The sequence below is a fragment of the Pan troglodytes genome, chromosome 3 (assembly GCF_028858775.2).
Source record: "Pan troglodytes isolate AG18354 chromosome 3, NHGRI_mPanTro3-v2.0_pri, whole genome shotgun sequence".
Lineage (NCBI taxonomy): Eukaryota > Metazoa > Chordata > Mammalia > Primates > Hominidae > Pan > Pan troglodytes.
This window is the reverse complement of record NC_072401.2, coordinates 26,196,610-26,216,627: the sequence shown is the minus strand read 5'-3', so window position 1 is coordinate 26,216,627 and position 20,018 is coordinate 26,196,610. Positions and strand designations below refer to the sequence as shown.

Sequence of the window (20,018 nt, the reverse complement as noted above, 5' to 3'; positions counted from 1 at the left end):
TTCTGGGTTCAAGCAATTCTCCTGTCTCACCCTCCCGAGTAGCTGGGACTACAGGTGTGCGCCACCACACCCGGCTAATTTTTGTATTTTTAGTAGAGACGGGGTTTCACCATGTTGGCCAGGCTGGTCTCGAATTCCTGACCTCAGGTGATCTGGCTGCCTCGTCCTCCTGAAGTGCTGGGATTACAGGCGTGGGCCACTGCACCCAGCCTCAAAATAAGGACTTTCTTTAAAAAGCTTAAGAAACTGACCTAATACAATTTCTTCCATTGAAAATTTATCTATCAGAATTCTGCCTCTGTGTGCCTGAAAACACAGCGCCAAAGCCCCTGGCAGCATGAAGTCTTCCCTTTCATTTCAGTCAAGCAATCAGATGTGTAAGAGGATAAACAAACACTCGTAATGAATAAAAATCCTCGGCCACACGGACTCAGAGGGAGGGACTGAGCAGGAATCGTAAAGTGGGCATTTAGCTGAGCATGGTTTCCACTAATCATTGTTATTTTTCTGAGCTAGTATAGAATAGTTAAGGACAAGGGAGCCCTGCTTGCTTCTGTTTGGGCTTAGAGTACAGGCTTGGCTACTCATTAGCTGTATGACTCATGGCAAGTTATTTAACCTTCCTGATCCCCAAATTTCTCATCAATACAATGAGGTTATGAGAGTAGCTACTTCCTAGGAACATAAAATGAAAAAAATATTAAGTGAAAAAAAATGCACATAAGATACTTACCAAAATGACGGCTGTAGTTAAATGTTAGCTGTTATATTTATCTGGCATATAAAACCTTCTCAATAAATGTTAGCTCTTACATTTACTCCTCTATTAGACCATAAGCTGAGTAAGAGGAAGGCCCTAGTTGTGTCATTTGTGATAACTCATGCATAGTAGGTACTCACACCCACAGACGACTCCGGTCTCTCAAGAGACAAGAAAACTGATTTTTTACCATCTCGGACGGCTACAAAAGGGTATAATAACTCATGAAGGCAAACAGAGACATTTACAAATGGGTAGATTAGGACTGGACATGGCATTGGAGCATTTGCATAGCTGTTATTTGTGTAGCAGATAATGGAAAGTGAAAGAGGTGCATGTCAGCGTCTCTTCCACGGTGAGAAGGAAGTCACTGTTGCAAGAAGCTAATGCGAAATCATTTCTCTCTGATTTACCTGAGGAGGTTAACAAGGACCCATCAAAACCTTCCAGGCTTGATGCCCCGTAGTCTGCTGGTTAATAAACTTCACTCACGCAAATTCTGTCCCATCCCTAAATTTGTTGCCAGGTATAGTCATTTATTTTGCATCTTGTCAGTGTTTTCCATTTCAAATTGTCTTTGTCATTTTTACTCTGTAGAAATATTGTGATGATTATTACAAATGCAGTTCCGTTAGAGGAGCTGAAATTTGTCTTTGTGATTTTATGCCAGCTGGTAGCCATGAAAATTCATGGGCGGGTGGAATTGCTTTGATCAGAAGTCATCTCTTTTTTCTGTCTCCATGCCTTCATTATCAGTCTCTCCACATTCTTGTCTCCGTGTCTCTCCTGTCCTGTGATGTTTTGCTCTTCCTATATCCCCATAGTTCTTTCATACATTTTCGTCATTTTCTCAAACTTTTTCAATTCCTTTCTCCAGCACATACCTACTTCCTGCTTGACCAGCCTAAAGAAGGCTATGTCTGGATAGGATCAATCATAAAAATTATTTAATTCTATGCCCTTTACTTTACAGATGAGGAAACTGAGGCAGAGAGGCGCAGTAGCTTACCCAAATAAAGAAATAAAGACCAGGAGACCAGACGCAGTGGTTTACTCCTATAATTCCAACACTTTGACAGGCCCAGGAGGGAGGATCACTTGAGCTCAGGGGTTTGAGACCAACCTGGGCAACATAGCGAGACCCCATTTCTAAAGTAAAATAAAATAAAATAAAATAAAAATTAGCCAGGTGTCATTGCACATGCCTGCAGTCCTGGCTACTAGGGAGGCTGAGGCAGGAGAATTTTTTGCACCCAGAAGTTCAAGGCTGCAGTGAGCTATGATCACACCATGGCACTCCAGCCTGGGCAATAGAATGAGACCCAGTCTCTAAAAAAGTAGAAGTTAAAAAAAAAAGATTAAGAATGGATGTAGGGCAGCAGAATTTTGAACTTCTTTTCAGGATCACAATACTTTAAAACAGTGATTGTCATCTGCCTCAAACCCATTGCCTCTCACATAGGAAATACTTTGAAACATATTTTTTAGTACCTTGAAATGAAATTCATGATAATTAACCCATCTACACACATTTTTAAAAATCAATATAGGGCCCTAACAGCAATATAAAGGGTAATAAAAAGAAACTAATTGTAATAAAATAATATTGATTTCAATAAGTACATTCTAGCCCAGTGCTTATAAGTTTTAATGTGCATATGAATCATCCAGGGTTCTTATTAAATGCAGATTCTAGTTCAGTAGATTTTGGTTCAGTAGGTAAGCCCTGAGATTTGGCATTTCTAGCAAGCTCCTAGATGATGCCCACACTGCTGTTTAGTAAGAGCATACTTTGAGTAGTAAGGGCCGAAAAGTATAAAAAAAAAAGAAAAAGAAAAAAACTCCACACATTTCCAAAATGTGCCCCGACAGTGGTACCTGCCAGCCCTGTTAGAACTAATGTTAAGAGTTGAAATATGGGATGGGTATGGTGGTTCACTCCTGTAATCCCAGCTACTTGGGAAGCCAAGGCATGAGAATCGCTTGAACCCCAGAGATGGAGGTTGCAGTGAGCTGAGATTGCACCACCACACTCCAGCCTGGGCAACAGAGTGAGACCCTGTGTCCAAAAAAAAAAAAAAAAAAGTTGTCAATATTTTTTATATTTATTTATTTTATATATTTTTGAGATTGACTTTCACTCTTGTTGCCCAGGCTGGAGTGCAATGGTGCAATCTCAGCTCAGCACAACCTCCGCCTCCCGGGTTCAAGCGATTCTTCTGCCTCAGCCTCCTGAGTAGCTGGGAATACAGGCATGCGCCACCACACCTGGCTAATTTTGTGTTTTTAGTAGAGACAGGGTTTCTCCATGTTGGTCAGGCTGGTCTTGAACTCCCGATCTCAGGTGATCCACCCACCTCAGCCTCCCAAAGTGCTGGGATTACAGGTGTGAGCCACTGCAACTGACCTTATTTATTTATTTATTTATTTATTTATTTATTTATTTATTTATGTTGAGACGGAGTCTCACTGTCGCCCAGGCTGGAGTACAGTGGTATAATCTCAGCTCACTGCAACCTCCATCTCTCGGATTCAAGTGATTCTCCTGCCTCAGCCTCCTGAGTAGCTGGAATTACAGGTGCACGCCACCACCCCCAGCTGATTTTTGTACTTTTAGTAGAGATGGGCTTTCGCCATGTTGGCCAGGCTGGTCTTGAACTCCTGACCTCAAGGGATCTACCTGCCTTGGACTCCCAAAGTGCTGGGACTACAGGCATAAGCCACTGTGCCTGGCCTGTCAATAATTTTTAAGTAGGAAGTTACTCCGGCAGTACAGTGAAGCTGATGGGATGATGGGGCAGGGAAATCGAGGCATGGAGGAGGTGAGGAGAAGCTGCTGCAAAGGCGATGCTGCTCAGAGACCAAGTTTCTACCATTTGGTGTCTCCCCAGTGAGCTGGTGCACAAGGTCCTGAGACCTGCCCCACAGCTGGGGGAAGACAGGGATGGGTGCATGTAGCAGCCATGGCGTTGTGAAACAAACTTAATAATGAACTCTGGATGCTGACCGACAGTGTAAAAAAGAGGAAATGTATTTGAGAGTTAGGAGCCTCCCGTCAGCAGCTTTGGGTGAGGATTGTTGCTATAAGTTAGAGAGCTTTGTCATTTTGTGATTTGCATTTTTTCCAGTCAGTTGTATTTAAAAATTAATGATTTATAGTCAAGACTTGCAGTTGAGCTGTCCATCCATTTTGCGTTCAGCTCCAACTACCTTCATTTTCCTGCTGAGTTTATATGCTCTGTGATATATAGTTGACACGTCATGGCATTTGCCACATTAAATTGTCCTGCATTCAGAAGGCTAGCAGCGCTGGACGGTAGTTAACAACATCGGTGTGGGAGGCATGCTGCTAAGATTCTGGCCCTGCCACTAGCTAGCTATGTGACCTTGGGCAAAGGAAGGAGCCTATCTGTGCCTCAGTTCCCTCTTCTGTAAATAGCAGAAATAGTAGTACATCCACTGCCTGTTGTAGTTGAGATAACCAAATGAGGTAACACAATGTAAAGTGTTTAAAACTCCATAAACGGGCTGGGCGCAGTGGCTCGCGCCTAGCACTTTGGGAGGCCAAGGCAGGTAGATCACCTAAGATCAGGAGTTTTAGACCAATCTGACCAACATGGTGAAACCCTATCTCTACTAAAAATACAAAAATTAGCTGGGCAGCATGGTGGTGCATGCCTGTAATTCCAGCTACTTGGGAGGCTGAGGCAGGAGAATCACCTGAAGCTGGGAGGCAGAGGCTGCAGAGAGCCGAGATCGCTCCATTGCACTCCCGCCTGGGCAACAAGAGTGAAACTCTGTCTCAAAAACAAAACAAAACAAAACCACAAATGTTAGCTGGTAGTTCTCAGGGAGTTTGTCCTCTGGGGCACTGGACCTGTAATTAAAGCATGCCGACACTAGGTAATACCCACACATAAATAGCTTGATTTACCTCAGAAACAGACATAATGACCAAAGCCTAGTATGTTTTTCTTTGCTGTCAGGACTCTTTCTAAAACATTCAACTTTTTTTTTTTTTTTTTTCGGAGATGGAGTCTCACCCTATTGCCCAGGCTGGAGTGTAGTGGTGCTATCTCAGCTCACTGCAACCACCGCCTCTGGGGTTCATGCCATTCTCCTGCCTCAGCCTCCTGAGTAGCTGGGACTACAGGCACCTGCCACCACACCAAGCTAATTTTTGTATTTTTAGTAGAGACTGGGTTTCACCATGTTGGCTGTGCTGGTCTTGAACTCCTGACCTCAAATGATCCACCCGACTCAGCCTCCCAAAGTATTGGGATTACAGGCGTGAGCCACCGCGCCTTGCCCATTCAACTATTTTTTTTTTTTTTTTGAGATGGAGTCTTACTCTGTCACCCAAGCTGGAGTGCAGTAGCATGATCTCGGCTCACTGCAACCTCCGCCTCCCGGGTTCAAGTGATTCTCCTGCCTCAGCCTCCTGAGTAGCTGAGATTACAGGTGCATGCCACCACACCCAGCTAAATTTTGTATTTTTAGTAGAGACAGGGTTTCACCATGTTGATTAGGCTGGTCTCCAATTCATGTCCTCGTGATCTGCCTGCCTCGGCCTCCCAAAGTGCTGGGATTACAGGCGTGAGCCACCGTGCCTGGCCCATTCAACTATTTTTTAAAGCATTTCAACAAAAACATTGACTGATCAATAAAAAATACCAAGATAGCTCAATTGGTACTTTCAATAGATTAGTCAATGTCTTGATCTTCATCATATATACTTATATATATAAAGAATATATATTTATATATAAAGAACATATATTTATTTATATATATAAAGAATACATATAAATATATGTATTCTTTCTTTCAAGGGAACTTGTGTTTGACTCCTGGCTCACATCCCACCAGGCAGCTCAGTCTTTCTTGCTGCTTATACCTCCCACGGTGGTGGAAAGGTCCCTGGGTTTGGGTGGTCCTAGGGTCACTCAGATAGTCACCGGCCTGATAGCAGAACACACATCACCCTGGGCCTACACTGTTCCCCCAGGTCCATTGGCTTTGCAGCTTCTGGGTCACCTGGGAACTCCGTCATCTTTGCCAAAGCCAAGCGTCATTAGCCCTTCTTCTCCCAAGTCTTCATTTCTGATTGCTGATGGGGCAAGGTAGATGCCCTGCTGTGGGTACAACCCAAGGACTCCAAAAAGCTCCTTTCCTCACCTGTTGCATCTCAAAAGCACTCTCCTTGTCCACTCTTTGGGAGGGTACACCAAGCATAATTGCCTTAATGGATCAGGCTTTTGAAAAACAAAAAATCCCAAAGTATATATCTGGAGCCATCTCCACTTCTGCCTGGCCACAAACCTCCCCTGAGACCAAAAAATCACAGAGCCTGACCAGCTGCCTGAAGGAAGCTAAAGGCAAGAACAGAAGTGGAAAATAGAAGTCACTATTTCAAAGAAAGAGCCCTGTCTTACTAGTATCATGTCAACTTTATGTCTCAATAGAATACACCATATAGAGCAAGATTTGTAGAACTGCTAGCTCCTCGGTACAACTAGGTAACGTTTTAAACCAACGTCAACCTATTCAATACATTTATAATTTAAGACAACTCATTCCTTCCAGCTAAGTGGTTAGCCTAATGTTCTTTTAAAAAGAGTATGGTGATATGTATAAGATTAATTAAACCTTTTCCTGCTGTTTTCTGTCATCTACATTTCCAGCTAATGAGGTTTCTACTAAAATTATAGTAAAATGTCACAAAGTAGTGCTTATGAAGAAAGCAGTAGCCTTATAGTCAGAGAGATTTCATGAGGAGGTTGTACTCTGTCCTGTCTCATTAGCTTGACATCTTACCAGTATCTCCACTCCTGAAGAGTGTTTCAGTAACACGAATCTGGTCCCTGCTAGATCCAGAGGCCCAGATGAAGCAGGCATGATCTTACTTATAGCATACAATTTCCAGGGTTTTCCCCTTTATACCTCCTTTGTGCAAACATTCTCTCGTTTCAGGGTGAATCCAACATAGTCCCACGTATTCTTTTTGTATTTTTAGTAGAGAGAGGGTTTCACCATGTTGGCCAGGCTGGTCTCAAACTCCTGACCTCAGGTTATCCGGCCGCCTGGGCCTCCCCCAAAGTGCTGGGATTACAGGCGTGAGCCACGGCGCCCGGCCTGTGGCTGGGTTTCTAATAAATCTTTACTATGGATGCAAAATTTGAATTTCATATATTTTTCACATGTCGTGAAATATTACTCTTTTTCTGTTCAACTGTGTAAAATTGTAAAAACTGTTTTTAAACCATGAGCCATACAAAAACAAGCAATGACTACGTTTGGCCCATGGGCTGCAGTTTGGGCCAGTTCGTGATAATTCTCACTAATGTACAGAAAATGGTCCCCCAGGCAGCAAATAATTCACAAATCACTCCTATTTGGCTCTGGAATATACTCTGTAATTTTTTAAACAGCATGCTTATTGTCCTGGTTACCTTGATTCTAGTCCAGGAATAAAATTAGCACACATTCCAGGTGAGCAGAGACAAAGAGGCCACTTTAAAATTAGGCCGGGCTGTGGGGGGCTTGTGTAGTGATTGCAAACCCCCCAGTGGAAGAAGGGGAGTCCTCACACAGATAATGACTAACTTCCTGTAGAAACATCGAACATTTTTACTACGCTCTTACCAAAGATTTAAATGGTGGCAGTGCTAATTATGCATTCTTTCTACATTTACACATTGGCACTTTTTTTTTTTAAATCAGAAAACTGATTGCTGATTTATCTTGTTACCATGGTGATTTAAACATTTCCCTGAGCTTGAAAATACATGCCTTAGTACTTCATTAACTTCCTCAGAGATCATCAGGAAGGTAAATCTTAGGATCAAAGTGGGTTTCAAGATCATCTAATCCAAGACTCTCAATTCACAAGCGATGAAACCGAGGCCCAGGAGACTCAAACATTTTACAACCAAAATGTCTGCCATCTGTATCTATCCCAAGGTCACTTGTTAGCAGCAGATAAATGAGACTTGTCCAACCCAGTTCTCCTGACTGCTGCAAAATGGTCTTTGTACCTCATCACTGGGGCTCTAATCACTAGATCACCTGCCAGAGTAGTGGCTTTAATGACCTTAGAAGGGGTACATCATTCTACAACATCCTGCCCCTCCCCATCACTCTCCTATTCTTTCAGAAGAGTGTTGGAATCCACGACCTCTTCTGTAGGTACTGGAAGGGGCCCGAAGAATTCCCGCATACATCCAGAAAAGCCAGAAGTTTGGGGACCCATTCTTGAACTTCCTAGAATGTCCCCTTAGGAATGAGCATCGGCACTGGGAGGTGAAACTCTTGAAGGGTTTTTATTTAGAAATCAGATTGTCAGCATGTGGTGGCATCTTCTTAAACTTAGATAACGGGTCCAGAGTTGTCTGGCTAGTTAGTGTCAGGTTCATTAGACTAGATGCATCTCTCCTGGCTTGCCAGAGTCTCTAGGTGTGGTTGTACATTCTGAATGCACTGTTTTGAGTATTCAGCACCTGTTGTGCATGTGTCTCTGCAGCAAGCGATCCCCCTCCAAGACCATCCCAGGCCTCCCCAGACACTGCCACGTCCACTGCAAGTCCAGCTGTGACTCCAGCTGCAGATGCCTCTGACCAAGACCAGCCCACAGTAACTAATAACCCGGAGCCACGTGGGTGAACTGTGCACTCCAGTTCTCTCCAGATGAGAGAGAATCTTTTCAACAGCTGGTATTGGGAAGCTGGGGCCAGGGCATGATCCTGATAAACACCTTAAATGTCTTGTCAACTGGATGCAAATTTTGCAATTGGTGTCATTTTTTTTAAAAGTCAAATTACAAGGAAGTACCCAGATCAGGCAGTGGTAATACCAAAGGTCATCAAACACATACAAGGAACATCTTGATCATAGGGCATGTGGGGAAGTTTACTGGGCCATCACAGACTTTTGTTCTAGTGACTGTATGTATTAGGAGTCGTAGCTTGCCCTATGGCAGATCTGGATTCTTATACACTAAGATGTGTCTTAAGAATCATAGTGCGTGCTTCATCCCTTTATTGAAGAACAGAAAATTATGACTACTCTACAAGGTGGATAATATTTTGGTACCTGTGCTTGCCACAGCCCTGTTCCTCAAAGCTGAATTGATAGGTTTCTCTTTGACTTCCAAGACCTAGCAGTTATAAGGCACCTTGAAATAAATTGTTTATGCCTGGAAATGCAGGGAGGGCAATAGCTTTGTAAATTGGTTTACATTTTTCTCCTTGAATTTTTCTAGGGTCCTAGCGCTTCCGAATCATTTAATGGCATTGTCGGATATCTTTTACATTTCAATTGCAATCCATGAAATTACATTTAGAAGATTCTTAGTACTTAACTGTAGTCTTCTCCATGAATTACACGTTAGAATAGACTGGCAGCAATGGAATATGCAGAAAGTAAGCCTCTAGCTTATAGTTTCATCCCTACCCCTCATGCCTGCGTGAGTCTGTACAGGGATGTGTGTGTGTGTGTGTGTGTGTGTGTGTGTGTTAGGAAGAGGAAGAGCAGAATGTCTGTATACTACATGCTGCTAAGGTAGTGAATAAATCAGTAATGCAATATTGTGGGTCCAAACTACTCTTTGCACTACTTTATTTACAGTAGTAAATAAAATTATTTTTATACAATTGACTACCAGAAAGTGTTTTTTTTCCCCTTTTTTATAATTACTGTTACCATATAAAGTCTAAAGGTCCATATATTCTCCTTGAGGAGGGAAAAAAGAAAAGTCCTCCTGGTGAGAGGGCTTATTTTTCATAACCCATTAACATTTGTGGATAGGAAGGTGGCAGGAGGCTTCTCTCCAGGAATCCTGAGCTCAGGTCTGGCCTTGGAATGTTCGCACAGTATCAGACATTGTTTCAGGGCTTTATGCTGCTCTGAGCCTGGGCTCTATGTTCATTCCAGGCTAAGCTTGCAGTTCATCCTCCTCCTTCTCCTATGAGTGTTGCTCTTGTTTTAGCAAATGTTGTCCCTCTTATTTGCAAGAAAGCCAGAGATTGAAGGCTGACAGTCCTGGATTCAAATTCTGGTCTTGTAACTGACAAGCTCAGTAACCTTAGGTGAGTGATTAACCTTCTCTAAGTCTCAGATTCCCATACTATAAAATGGGGCGATGAAAACTACCTCTTGGGATTTTTATGAGACTTACGCGAGATAATATATGTAAAGCCTACAGGATAGAGTCTTGCATTAGGTCATTCTTGCATTGCTATAACGAAATACTTGAGACAGGGTAATTTATAAAGAAAAGAGGTTTAATTGGCTCAGAGTCCTGCAGGCTGTACAGGAAACAAGGTGCTGACAGCTGTTTGACTTCTGGGAAGGTCTCAGGAAACTTTCAATCATGGCAGAAGGCGAAGGAGAAGCAGACATGTCTTACATGGCTAGAGCAGGAGCAAGAGAGACTGAGTCAGGTGCCACAGACTTCTATTTATTTTATTTTTGTTTCTATAGATAGATAGAGATCTATATCTATCTATATATAGAAAGAATATATATATTTAAATATATACATTTGAATATATCTATTTAAATATATATATTTTTAGATAATATTGCTCTGTCGCCCAGGCTGGAGTGCAGTGGGGCACGATCTCGGCTCACTGCAACCTCCCCCTCCTAGGTTCTGGTGCCTCAGCCTCCGAGTGGCAGGGACTACAAGCATGTGCCACCATGCTTAGCTAATTTTTTGTATTTCTAGTAGAAACAGTGTTTTGCCATGTTGCCCAGGCTGGTCTTGAATTCCTGAGCTCGGGCAATCCGCCTGCCTCAGCCTCCCAAAGTGCTGGGATTATAGGCGTGAGTCACCGCGCCTGGCCTATTATATGCTTTTTTATTTTTATTTTTTATATTTTTTGCCACACACTTTTAAACAACCTGCTCTCATGGGAGCTCACTATCATGAGGACAGCATCAACGGGACGGTGCTAAACCATTCATGAGAAATCCATCCCCATTATCCAATCACCTTCTGCCAAGGCCCACCTCCAACATGGGGGATTACATTTCAACACTGAGATTTGAGCAAAGCAAATATCCAAACTATATCAGGTCCTAAATATGGTAGGTCATTATTTTTATAACATAAGAAAGAGCAGTCTGAGGGGCCAGAGAGTGACTCTGCTCTGCTGAGATCCTCTCTCCATGGCAAACACACCCATTTCCAATCTGTTGGCAACATGAGCTGCTGACTGCTCACAGCCACACGCCACACTGGGAATTGCCCTAAGCTGCTGGGATCTGCCCAAGGGCATACCCTTGCAAGAGCAGCCCATGGCCAGTGGCTCCTTGATGTAGGCAGAGTTTCTCAATCTCAGCACTATGGACATTTGAGCTGGATGGTTCTTTGTTGTGGGGCAGGGTTGTCTTGTGTATTGTAGAATGCTAAACAGCACCTCTGGCCTCTAATGAATGCTGCAGTGGGCACTCGCCACCCCTGCTTCCCAGTGTGACAGCCAAACACCTCCTTGGGAGCAAAATCACACTCCCTTCACCTTGAGAATGACTGATGGAAAACAAAGGTCCCTTGCCTCAATTTGGAACAGTGCTGAAGGGCAGGGCATCCCAGCTCCAAAACTCTACGTTGGTTGCAACCTCACTGAATGCAGCTTCTCACTCTGCCCAATTCTGCCTTCCTCACTTTCTTTTTTTTTTTTTTTTTGAGACTGAGTCTCGATCTGTCACCCAAACTGGAGGACAGTGGCATGATCTTGGCTCACTGCATCCTCTGCCTCCCAGGCTCAAGAGATTTTCCAACCTCAGCCTCCCGAGTAGCTGGGATTACAGGCATGTGCCACCATGCCCACCTAATTTTTGTATTTTTCATAAAGGTGGGTTTTTGCCATGTTGGCTAAGCTGGTCTTGAACTCCTGACCTCAAGTGATCCATCCGCCACAGCCTCCCAAAGTGCTGGGATTACAGGTTTGAGCCACCGTGCCTGGCCTTTCCTCGTGTTCTTATAGGATTTTCCAACACTGATTCCTAGAAATCTTCACACCCAACTCTGTACCTCAATTTCTAAAAAAACAAACAAACAAACAAAAACCCTAATGTATTGGTTTGCTGGGGCTGCCATAACCAAGTCAAATACTGGGTAGCTTGAACAACAGAAATTTATTTTCTCACACTTTTGGAGGCTGGAAGTCCAAGATCAAGGCGTCAGCAGGATTGATTCCTTCTAAGTCCTCTCTCCTTGGCTTGTAGATGGCCGTCATCTTTCGGTATCTTCACATGGTTGGTCTCTTTTCTGCGTGTGTCTGTGTCTTAGTCTCTTCTCATAAGGACACCAACCACATTGGATTAAGACCCACACACATTTGTTGGGGGGCAGGGTTGTCTTGTGCATTGCAGAATGTTAAACAGTACCCCTGGCCTCTAATTAACGAATGCCTGCCGTGGGTGCCAGCGCACAGTGGCTCACGCCAATAATGCCAGCACTTTCGGAGGCAGAGGCAGCTGGATCTCTTGAGGTCAGGAATTTGAGACCAGCCTGGCCAATGTGGTGAAACCTCGTCTCTACTAAAAATACAAAAATTAGCTGGGCATGGTGGTGCACGCCTCTAATCCCAGCTACTCAGGAGGCTGAGGCATGAGCATCGCTTGAACCTGGGAGGTGGAGGTTGCAGTGAGCTGAGATCGTGCCATGCCATTGCACTCTAGCCTGGGTGACAGAGCGAGGCTCCGTCTCAAAAAAAAAGACTCACACATATGACCTCATTTTACCTTAATTAACTCTTAAAAGGCCCTATCTTCAAATACTGTCACATTCTGAGGTACTCGGTGTTAGGACTTCAATCTGAGAATTTGGTGGCAGGACACAATTCAGCCCTTACCACCAACAGCCCTTACACCATGGGAGGCTGGTTCTGGTCCAGCATATGGACTCATTCACGGGAGCCATCGTGGTCTGCTTAGCTCCAAATGAGGTTGGGAAATGCTGGCATGGTTCTAGGGTCAAACCTGGGTTCAGGTGAAGCTGGTAAGCTAATTGTCAATTCGTGTCCCACCTTAGACATCTGTCCTCTGGGGATTTCTCAAGGCTGTATGATCTGGGTCCGGCACACACCTTCTCAAGCCCCAAGCTTCCTCTTCTCTCTTTAAATTCTAAACTGAATTTCCACAAGCCTAGTGTCCAAGCTGGCTGGAATAGAACCCTGCACAGTAAAGGCAACGTGGGGTAGGAGGGAAGGAAAAAGGAAGTAGGAGGTGTGAAAGGAAAATAAATATTGGGACCCCAGAATCACTAAGCTAAAAGGAAAAGTCGAGCTGGGAACTGCTTAGGAGAAACCTGCCTCCCAGTCTGTTCAAAGTCTCATCCCTCTGCTCACCGAGATAAATGTGTATCTGATTGGCTCCTTTGGAAAAGCTAATCAGAAACTCAAAACAATGCAACAGTTTGTCTCTCGCCTATCTGTGACCTGGAAGCCCCCTCCCAGCTTCGAGTGGTCCTGCCTTTCCAGACTGAACCAGTGTTCGTCTTACATATATTGATTGGTGTCTCATGTCTCCCTAAAATGTATAAAATCAAGCTGTGCCCTGACCACCTTGGGCACATGTCGTCACAACTTTCTGAGACTGTGTCACGGTGCACATCCTTGACTTTGGCAAAATAAACTTCCTAAATGGACTGAGACCTGTCTCAGATATTTTGGGTTAACAGAGGGTAGGGTACAGAGGTGATATTCAGTTACTTCCCTATTGTCCCCTCCACTTTGGACATTCTTAGACCATAAGTTGCAGACCAGTAGGTTGAAACAAATCCATCCTACAGATATAATTTTTTTGGCCCACTCAATATTTTTAAAATTTTCAATTAATTGCTAACATTGTAAAATCAAGGATTTGGGGCTTCTCCTAAAAACTAATGATGTGAAAAAACTGGGCTTTCATTGTTGCATGGCAAGAGTTAGCTGAGGCTGACTGGGTCTGCCCTTTTCAGTTAGAGTCTGTCCTTTCCTATTTGCCGCAGTCACCACCATTCCCTATTGCTTTACACCTAGTCGGTTTATTCCTTTATGCAGGCATTTGGGTTCATAACTCGTGGTTTGAAACTCCTTCTCTTCATTCTTAATGACTTCATTGTGACAAGTCTGAGAGAGATCTCCAAATTCATTTACTGCTTAATCATTTCCAAGCTTTTGGGAGCTGGGGAAGCGGTACTCTGGTAGTCTTTCTTTCTGCTGCCTGATAAAAGGAGATGCCAAGCTGTAGGTCATTTGGAGTCTCAATAAAGTATCCAACAAAGTTGCAAGACAAAATGCCAATTAAAAAAAATTAGTGTTTTCCTACACCAGCAATAACTAGAAAATTAAATACTAAGTAATATTAAATGTAAATAAGATTTCATTTACAGTAATGACACAGTTGTAAAGTGTCTAGAAATTAACCAAACTATGAACTCATTAGATGTTTATCAAGGAAATTTAAAAAGTCTACTCCTTGGCCGGGCGCGGTGGCTCACGCCTGTCATCCCAGCACTTTGAGAGGCTGAGGCAGGCAGATCACGAGGTCAGGAGTTTGAGACCAGCCTGGCCAACATAGTGAAACCCCATCTCTACTAGAAATACAAAAATTAGCCGGCTGTGGTGGCACGCACCTGATTGCACCAAGATTGCTTGAGTGCAGGAGGTGGAGCCCAGCCAGGGCAACATGGTGAAATGCCATCTCTACAAAAGCTACAAAAATTAGCCGGCTGTGGTGGTGCATGTCTGTGGTCCTAGATACTCGGGAGGCTAAGGTGGAAGAATTGCTTGAGCCCAGAAGATTGAGGCTGCAATGAGCCAAGATTGTGCTACTTCACTCCAGCCTGAGCGACAGAGCAAGACACTGTCTCTCAATAAATAAATAAATAAATACTTCAAATGAATTAAAGACTTAACTGTGAAAGGCAGAACTACAAGGCTAGTAATAGAAAACATAAGATTTGGCCGGGCACGGTGGCTCACGCTTGTAATCCCAGCAATTTGGGAGGCCGAGGCACGCAGATCACTTGAGGACAAGAGTTTGAGACCAGCCTGGCCAACATGGTGAAACCCCATCTCTACTAAAACTACAAAAAAATTAGCCGGGCATGGTGGCAGATGCCTGTAATCCCAGCTACTTGGGAGGCTGAGGCAGGAGACTCACTGGAACCCAAGAGGCAGAGGTTGCAGTGAGTCAAGATCACGCCATTGCAATTCAGCCTGGGCAATATCTCAAAAAATATATATATAATAATAATATAATATAATAATATAATAAATCAAAGAAAATGTAAGAAGATTTTATACATTTTGAATGACAAAAGATTTCTTAAGCAGTATATAAAAATACAGATTTCTCTTCTTCAAAAATGAAGGATTTCTGTTCAAGAAAGAACACCACTGTCAAAGTTGGTGTATTTAGGTGTGAGATTTGCAACATCCCACACCTAAAGTATCAACATCTAGAATGTGCAAAGAATGTATGTTAATCAACCACAACAAGGGGCAGAACCTTGTAGAAAAAATATTCAAAGCACAGGAACAATCCATGGAAGGAGAAAATCTAAAGACTTAAAAGTAGATGAAGAGCTGCTCAACCTAACTTGAAGTCAAAGAAATACAAATTAAAATACAAAGATGTCACTTCACTCCCATCATAAACATTAGAAATACAGGTAATATGGCCAGCCTCAGTGGCTCACCTCTGTAATCCCAGCACTTTGGGAGGCTGAGGCGGGCGGATTACTTGAGGTCAGGAGTTCAAGACCAGCCTAGGGATAGTAAAACCCTGTCTCTACTAAAAATACAAAAATTAGCTGGGTGTGGTGGTGGCTGCCTGTAATCCAGGTATTCAGGAGACTGAGACAGGAGAATCTTTTGAACCCGGGAGGTGAAGGTTGCAGTGAGCCGAGATCGCACCATTGCACTCCAGTCTGGGTGACAAGAGCAAAACTCCATCTAAAAAAAAAAAAAAAAAGAAAGAAAGCAATATAGGTAATATGGCCAGGTGCAGTGGCTCATGTCTGTAATCCCAGCACTTTGGAAGACCAAGGTGGGCATATCACTTGAGGTCAGGAGTTCAAGACCAGCCTGGCCAACATGGTGAAACCCCATCTCCACTAAAAACACAAAAATTAGCCAGGCGTGGTGGGGGGCACCTGTAATTTCAGATATTTGGGAGGCTGAGGCAAGAGAATCCCTTGAACCCAGGAGGCAGAGGTTGCAGTAAGCCGAGATCGCACCATTGCACTCCAGCCTGGCAACAGAGCAAGACTCTTATCTCAGGAAAAAAAAAGAAAAAAGAAAAGAAATGCATGTAATACCCTGAGGATGTGGGGAAACAAATTCTCCAGTCTCACTGCACAGGTGGCAGAGTAAACAGGTGAACAATGTGGCAGTAAAGTACTTACTGAAATAAAGCATTTAGGGGTCAGAAAGCCCACTCCCAAGTATGAGCTTCCCAAACTCTGCACAGGTCCAATAGGTGCTATGGATGAAGGAGGGTGATGCAAACAGCACTGTTTGAGAGAGCAAGCTGGAGCAGCCTGGATCCTGGATGTGTCCATCAGTAGGAGAACGGATGTGCTCGATGATTGTCCTAGAAAACCATGCACCAGTAAGAAAGCTAGGAACTAGATTTTTTTTTTTTTTTTTTTTTTTTTGAGATGGAGTCTCACTCTGTAGCTCAGGCTAGAGTGCAATGGCACCATCTCAGCTCAGTGCAACCTCTGCCTCCTGGGTTCAAGCGATTCTCTTGTCTCAGCCTCCCAAGTAGCTGGGATTACAGGTGTGTGCCACCATGCCCAGCTAATTTTTGTATTTTTAGTAGAGATGAGGTTTCACCATATTGTGTAGGCTGGTCTTGAACTCCTAACCTCAGGTAATCCACCTGCCTCAGCCTCCCAAAGTGCTGGGATTACAGGCATGAGCCACCATGCCCGGCCACTAGGAACTAGATTTATGCACAGCAACAGATATGTTGAAAAGGTTAGAAATAGCCAGACTTGGTGGCTCACGCCTGTAATTCTAGCACTTAGTGGGAGGCTGAGCGGGGAGGATCACTTGAGCTCAGGAGTTTGAGACCAGCCTGGACAACATAGTGAGACCTTCGTCTCTATTAAATTAATTAATTAATTAATTAATTCAGTTAAAAAATACATTGATGAATGAAAAAAATAAGAAACTGAATCAGAGCTATATCTCAATACTAGTTGTATAAGTTAAAAACCAACCCCCTAAAGGATACTACATATGTACATGTGTGAATGTACACTTATATGTATATATACAGATTTGTGTTTCTACGCACACACACACACACACACACACATTATTTTTTCTTTCAGAATACATACATGGGTTTTTTTTTGTTGTTTTTTGTTTTTTTTTGACGGAGTCTCTCTCTGTCACCAGGCTGGAGTGCAGTGGTGCGATCTTGGATCACTGCAACCTCCGCATCCTGGGTTCAAGCAATTCTCCTGCCTCAGCTCCCGAGTAGCTGCTGGGACTACAGGCGCGTGCCACCATGCCCAGCTGACTTTTGTATTTTTAGTAGCGATGGGATTTCACCATGTTGGCCAGGATGGTCTCGATCTCTTGACCTCGTGATCTACCCTCATCAGCCTCCCAAGGTGCTGGGATTACAGGCGTGAGCCACCACTCCTGGCCAGAATACACACATGGTTTTAAATCATCGTTGGTGCTATTCACATTTTGGACCAGATAGTTCATTGTTGTGAGAAGCTGTGTGTACATTGTAGGATGTTTAGCAACATCTCTATGGCCTCTCTCTACCTGATACCAGTAGCACCCACTCAGTTGTGACAACCAAAAATGCCTCCAGACATTGTTTTTTGTTGTTGTTGTTTTTGTTTTTCTTTTTTGAGACAGAGTCTCGCTCTGTCGCCCAGGCTGGAGTGCAGTGGCACATTCTCTGCTCACTGCAACCTCCGCCTCTCAGGTTCAAGTGATGCTTCTGCCTCAGCCTCCTTAGTAGATGGGATTACAGGTGTGCCCCCACCATACCTGGCTAATTTTTTATTTTTTTTTTTAGTAGAGACGGGGTTTCTCCATGTTGGTCATGCTGGTCTTGAACTCCTGACCTTGTGATCTGCCCGCCTCGGCCTCCCAAAGTGCTGGGATTACAGGCGTGAGCCACTGTGCCCGGCCAACCTCCAGACATTGTTAAATGTCTCCTGTGGTAGAGGGAGCCAAAATGCCCTGGTTAAGAACAACTCATCTAAACCATATGTCAAATGCATTAGTGTGACCACTTAGGTTCTGAGGCAGGGGTTGTGAGAGGGACTGTGTGAGGAAAGGAAAAATATTAAAATAAAACAAGAGCAGAGTCTTGCACACAATGGTTATGATGTGCCATGAACTGAAGACAATGATTACCTCAACTATGGGTAGCTGAGGTCCAAATACAAGAAATAAAAGCAAACTAAAATTGGCCTTAATCCTCTGAATTGGTGAATGTTTATTGGTATTCAGTTAGCCACAACCTGAGTGTCTTTGAAGGCAAAGAAATTTAGTGCACAATATAATCTTTTGCACTTTTGCTTTCACTGTGACTTTAGACAGAGTGAAGAAGCCTTGGTGTTTCTTTAATGAGATGTATGAAAGCAATTTTTGAAGGGTGCAAAAGCTCTAGTGTCAGGAAGACTGTGTTGGATTAACCAACAGACAGACAAAACCTGTACTGCAGCGTTCAGTAAAGCAGACAGCAAACACTGCTGGAAAACAAGATCAGCCCCAAAGGACTTAACCTGGATTTTCCAATTAGAAACAGCCAGAAAGATGCCTTTAAAAATAAATAGTACAGTCATCCCCTCCATACCCATGGGTTCCGCATCTCTGGACTCAACCAGCCTTGGGTCAAAAATATTATTAAAAAAAATTGCAAGCTGGGTGCGGTGGCTCATGCCTGTAATCCCAGCACTTTGGGAGGTTCAGGTGGAGGGATCACTTGAGATCAGGAATTCAAAACCAGCCTGGCCAACGTGGTGAAACTCCATCTCTACTAAAAACACAAAATTAGCCAGGTGTGGTGGCACATAACTGTAATCCCAGCTACTCGGGCGGCTGAGGCAGGAGAATCACTGGAACCTGGGAGAGGGAGGCTACAGTGAGCCAAGATGGCGCTATTGCACGCCAGCCTGGTTGACAGAGCGAGACTCTGTCTCAAACAAACAAACAAAAAAGCAACTGTATTAAACATGTACGAACTTATTTTGATCGTTATTTCCTAAGCAATACAGTGTAACAACTATTTACACAGCATTTACATTGTATTAGGTATTATAAGTAATCTAGAGATGATTTAAGGTATATGGGAGGATATGCATAGATTGTGTGTAAATACTATGTCATTTTATATCAGGGACTTGAGCATGCAAGGAATTGAGGAAGGTCCTGGAACCAATCCCCACAGATACAGAGAGACTACTGTATTTTTGTTATGGACTGAATGTTTGTGTCCTCCCAAAACTCAAATGTAGAATCCCTAATTTCCAATGGGATAGCATTTAGAGCTAGGGCCTTTGGGAGGCCTAGGGTTAGATGAGTTCATGAGGTTCGAGCCCTCATGACAGGATTAATGCCCCTATAAAAAGAGAGGCTGGAGAGCTTGCTCTGTCTCCCACATATGCATCAAGGAGGGGCCATGCAAGCACACAGCAAGATGGCAGCCACCTAGAAACAAAGAAAAAAGGCTTCAGGATAAAAAGTACCTTGCTAGCACTTTCATCTTGGACTTCTCATTCTCTAGAAGTGTAAGAAATAAAGTTCTGTTGTTTAAACCTAGTCTGAGGCTGGGCATGGTGACTCACGCCTGTAATCCCAGCACTTTAGGAGGCCAAGGCGGGCAGACCACAAGGTCAGGAGTTCAAGACCAGCCTGGCCAACATGGGGAAACCCCGTCTCTACTAAAAATACAAATATTAGCTGAGCGTGGTGGCGCGTGCCTATAGTCCCAGCTACTCGGGAGGCTGAGGTGGGAGAATCGCTTGAACCCAGGAGGTGGAGGTTGCAGTGAGCCAAGACTGCGCCATTGCACTCCAGCCTGGGTGACAGTGAGACTCTGTCTCAAAAAAAAGAAAAAAAAAGAGTAGCATATTATTAAAAGGTACTAATAGTCAATAAGAAAGCTTCAGTTGCTATTAATATTAGATAAAATAGACTTCAAGATAAGGAGTACTACAAGAGACAAAAAGGGCAGTAGGATGGAATATATATACATGCCCACTAACAAAGTATGACAAATGTATAAA

The 20,018-nt window shown here is 43.6% G+C and overlaps 1 protein-coding gene across 8 annotated transcripts in view; it reads left to right on the top strand.

Annotated features, from left to right (window-relative positions):
* The window catches only part of SEL1L3 (SEL1L family member 3), a 144,043-nt gene that overhangs the window by 106,255 nt on the left and 17,770 nt on the right, over positions 1-20,018 (top strand). For 6 of the 8 annotated variants that reach the window (XR_010156498.1, XM_024356057.3, XM_016951420.4 and 3 more), the window contains one exon: positions 8,283-9,415. The exons of the other annotated variants lie outside the window; for them this stretch is intronic. Coding sequence is in view for 5 of the 6 variants with exons in the window: in XM_024356057.3 (XP_024211825.2) it covers positions 8,283-8,422 (140 nt within the window). In the remaining variant the exon portion in view is untranslated. Of the gene's footprint in view, positions 1-8,282; positions 9,416-20,018 lie in introns of those variants that run through there. 8 annotated transcript variants of the gene reach the window in all.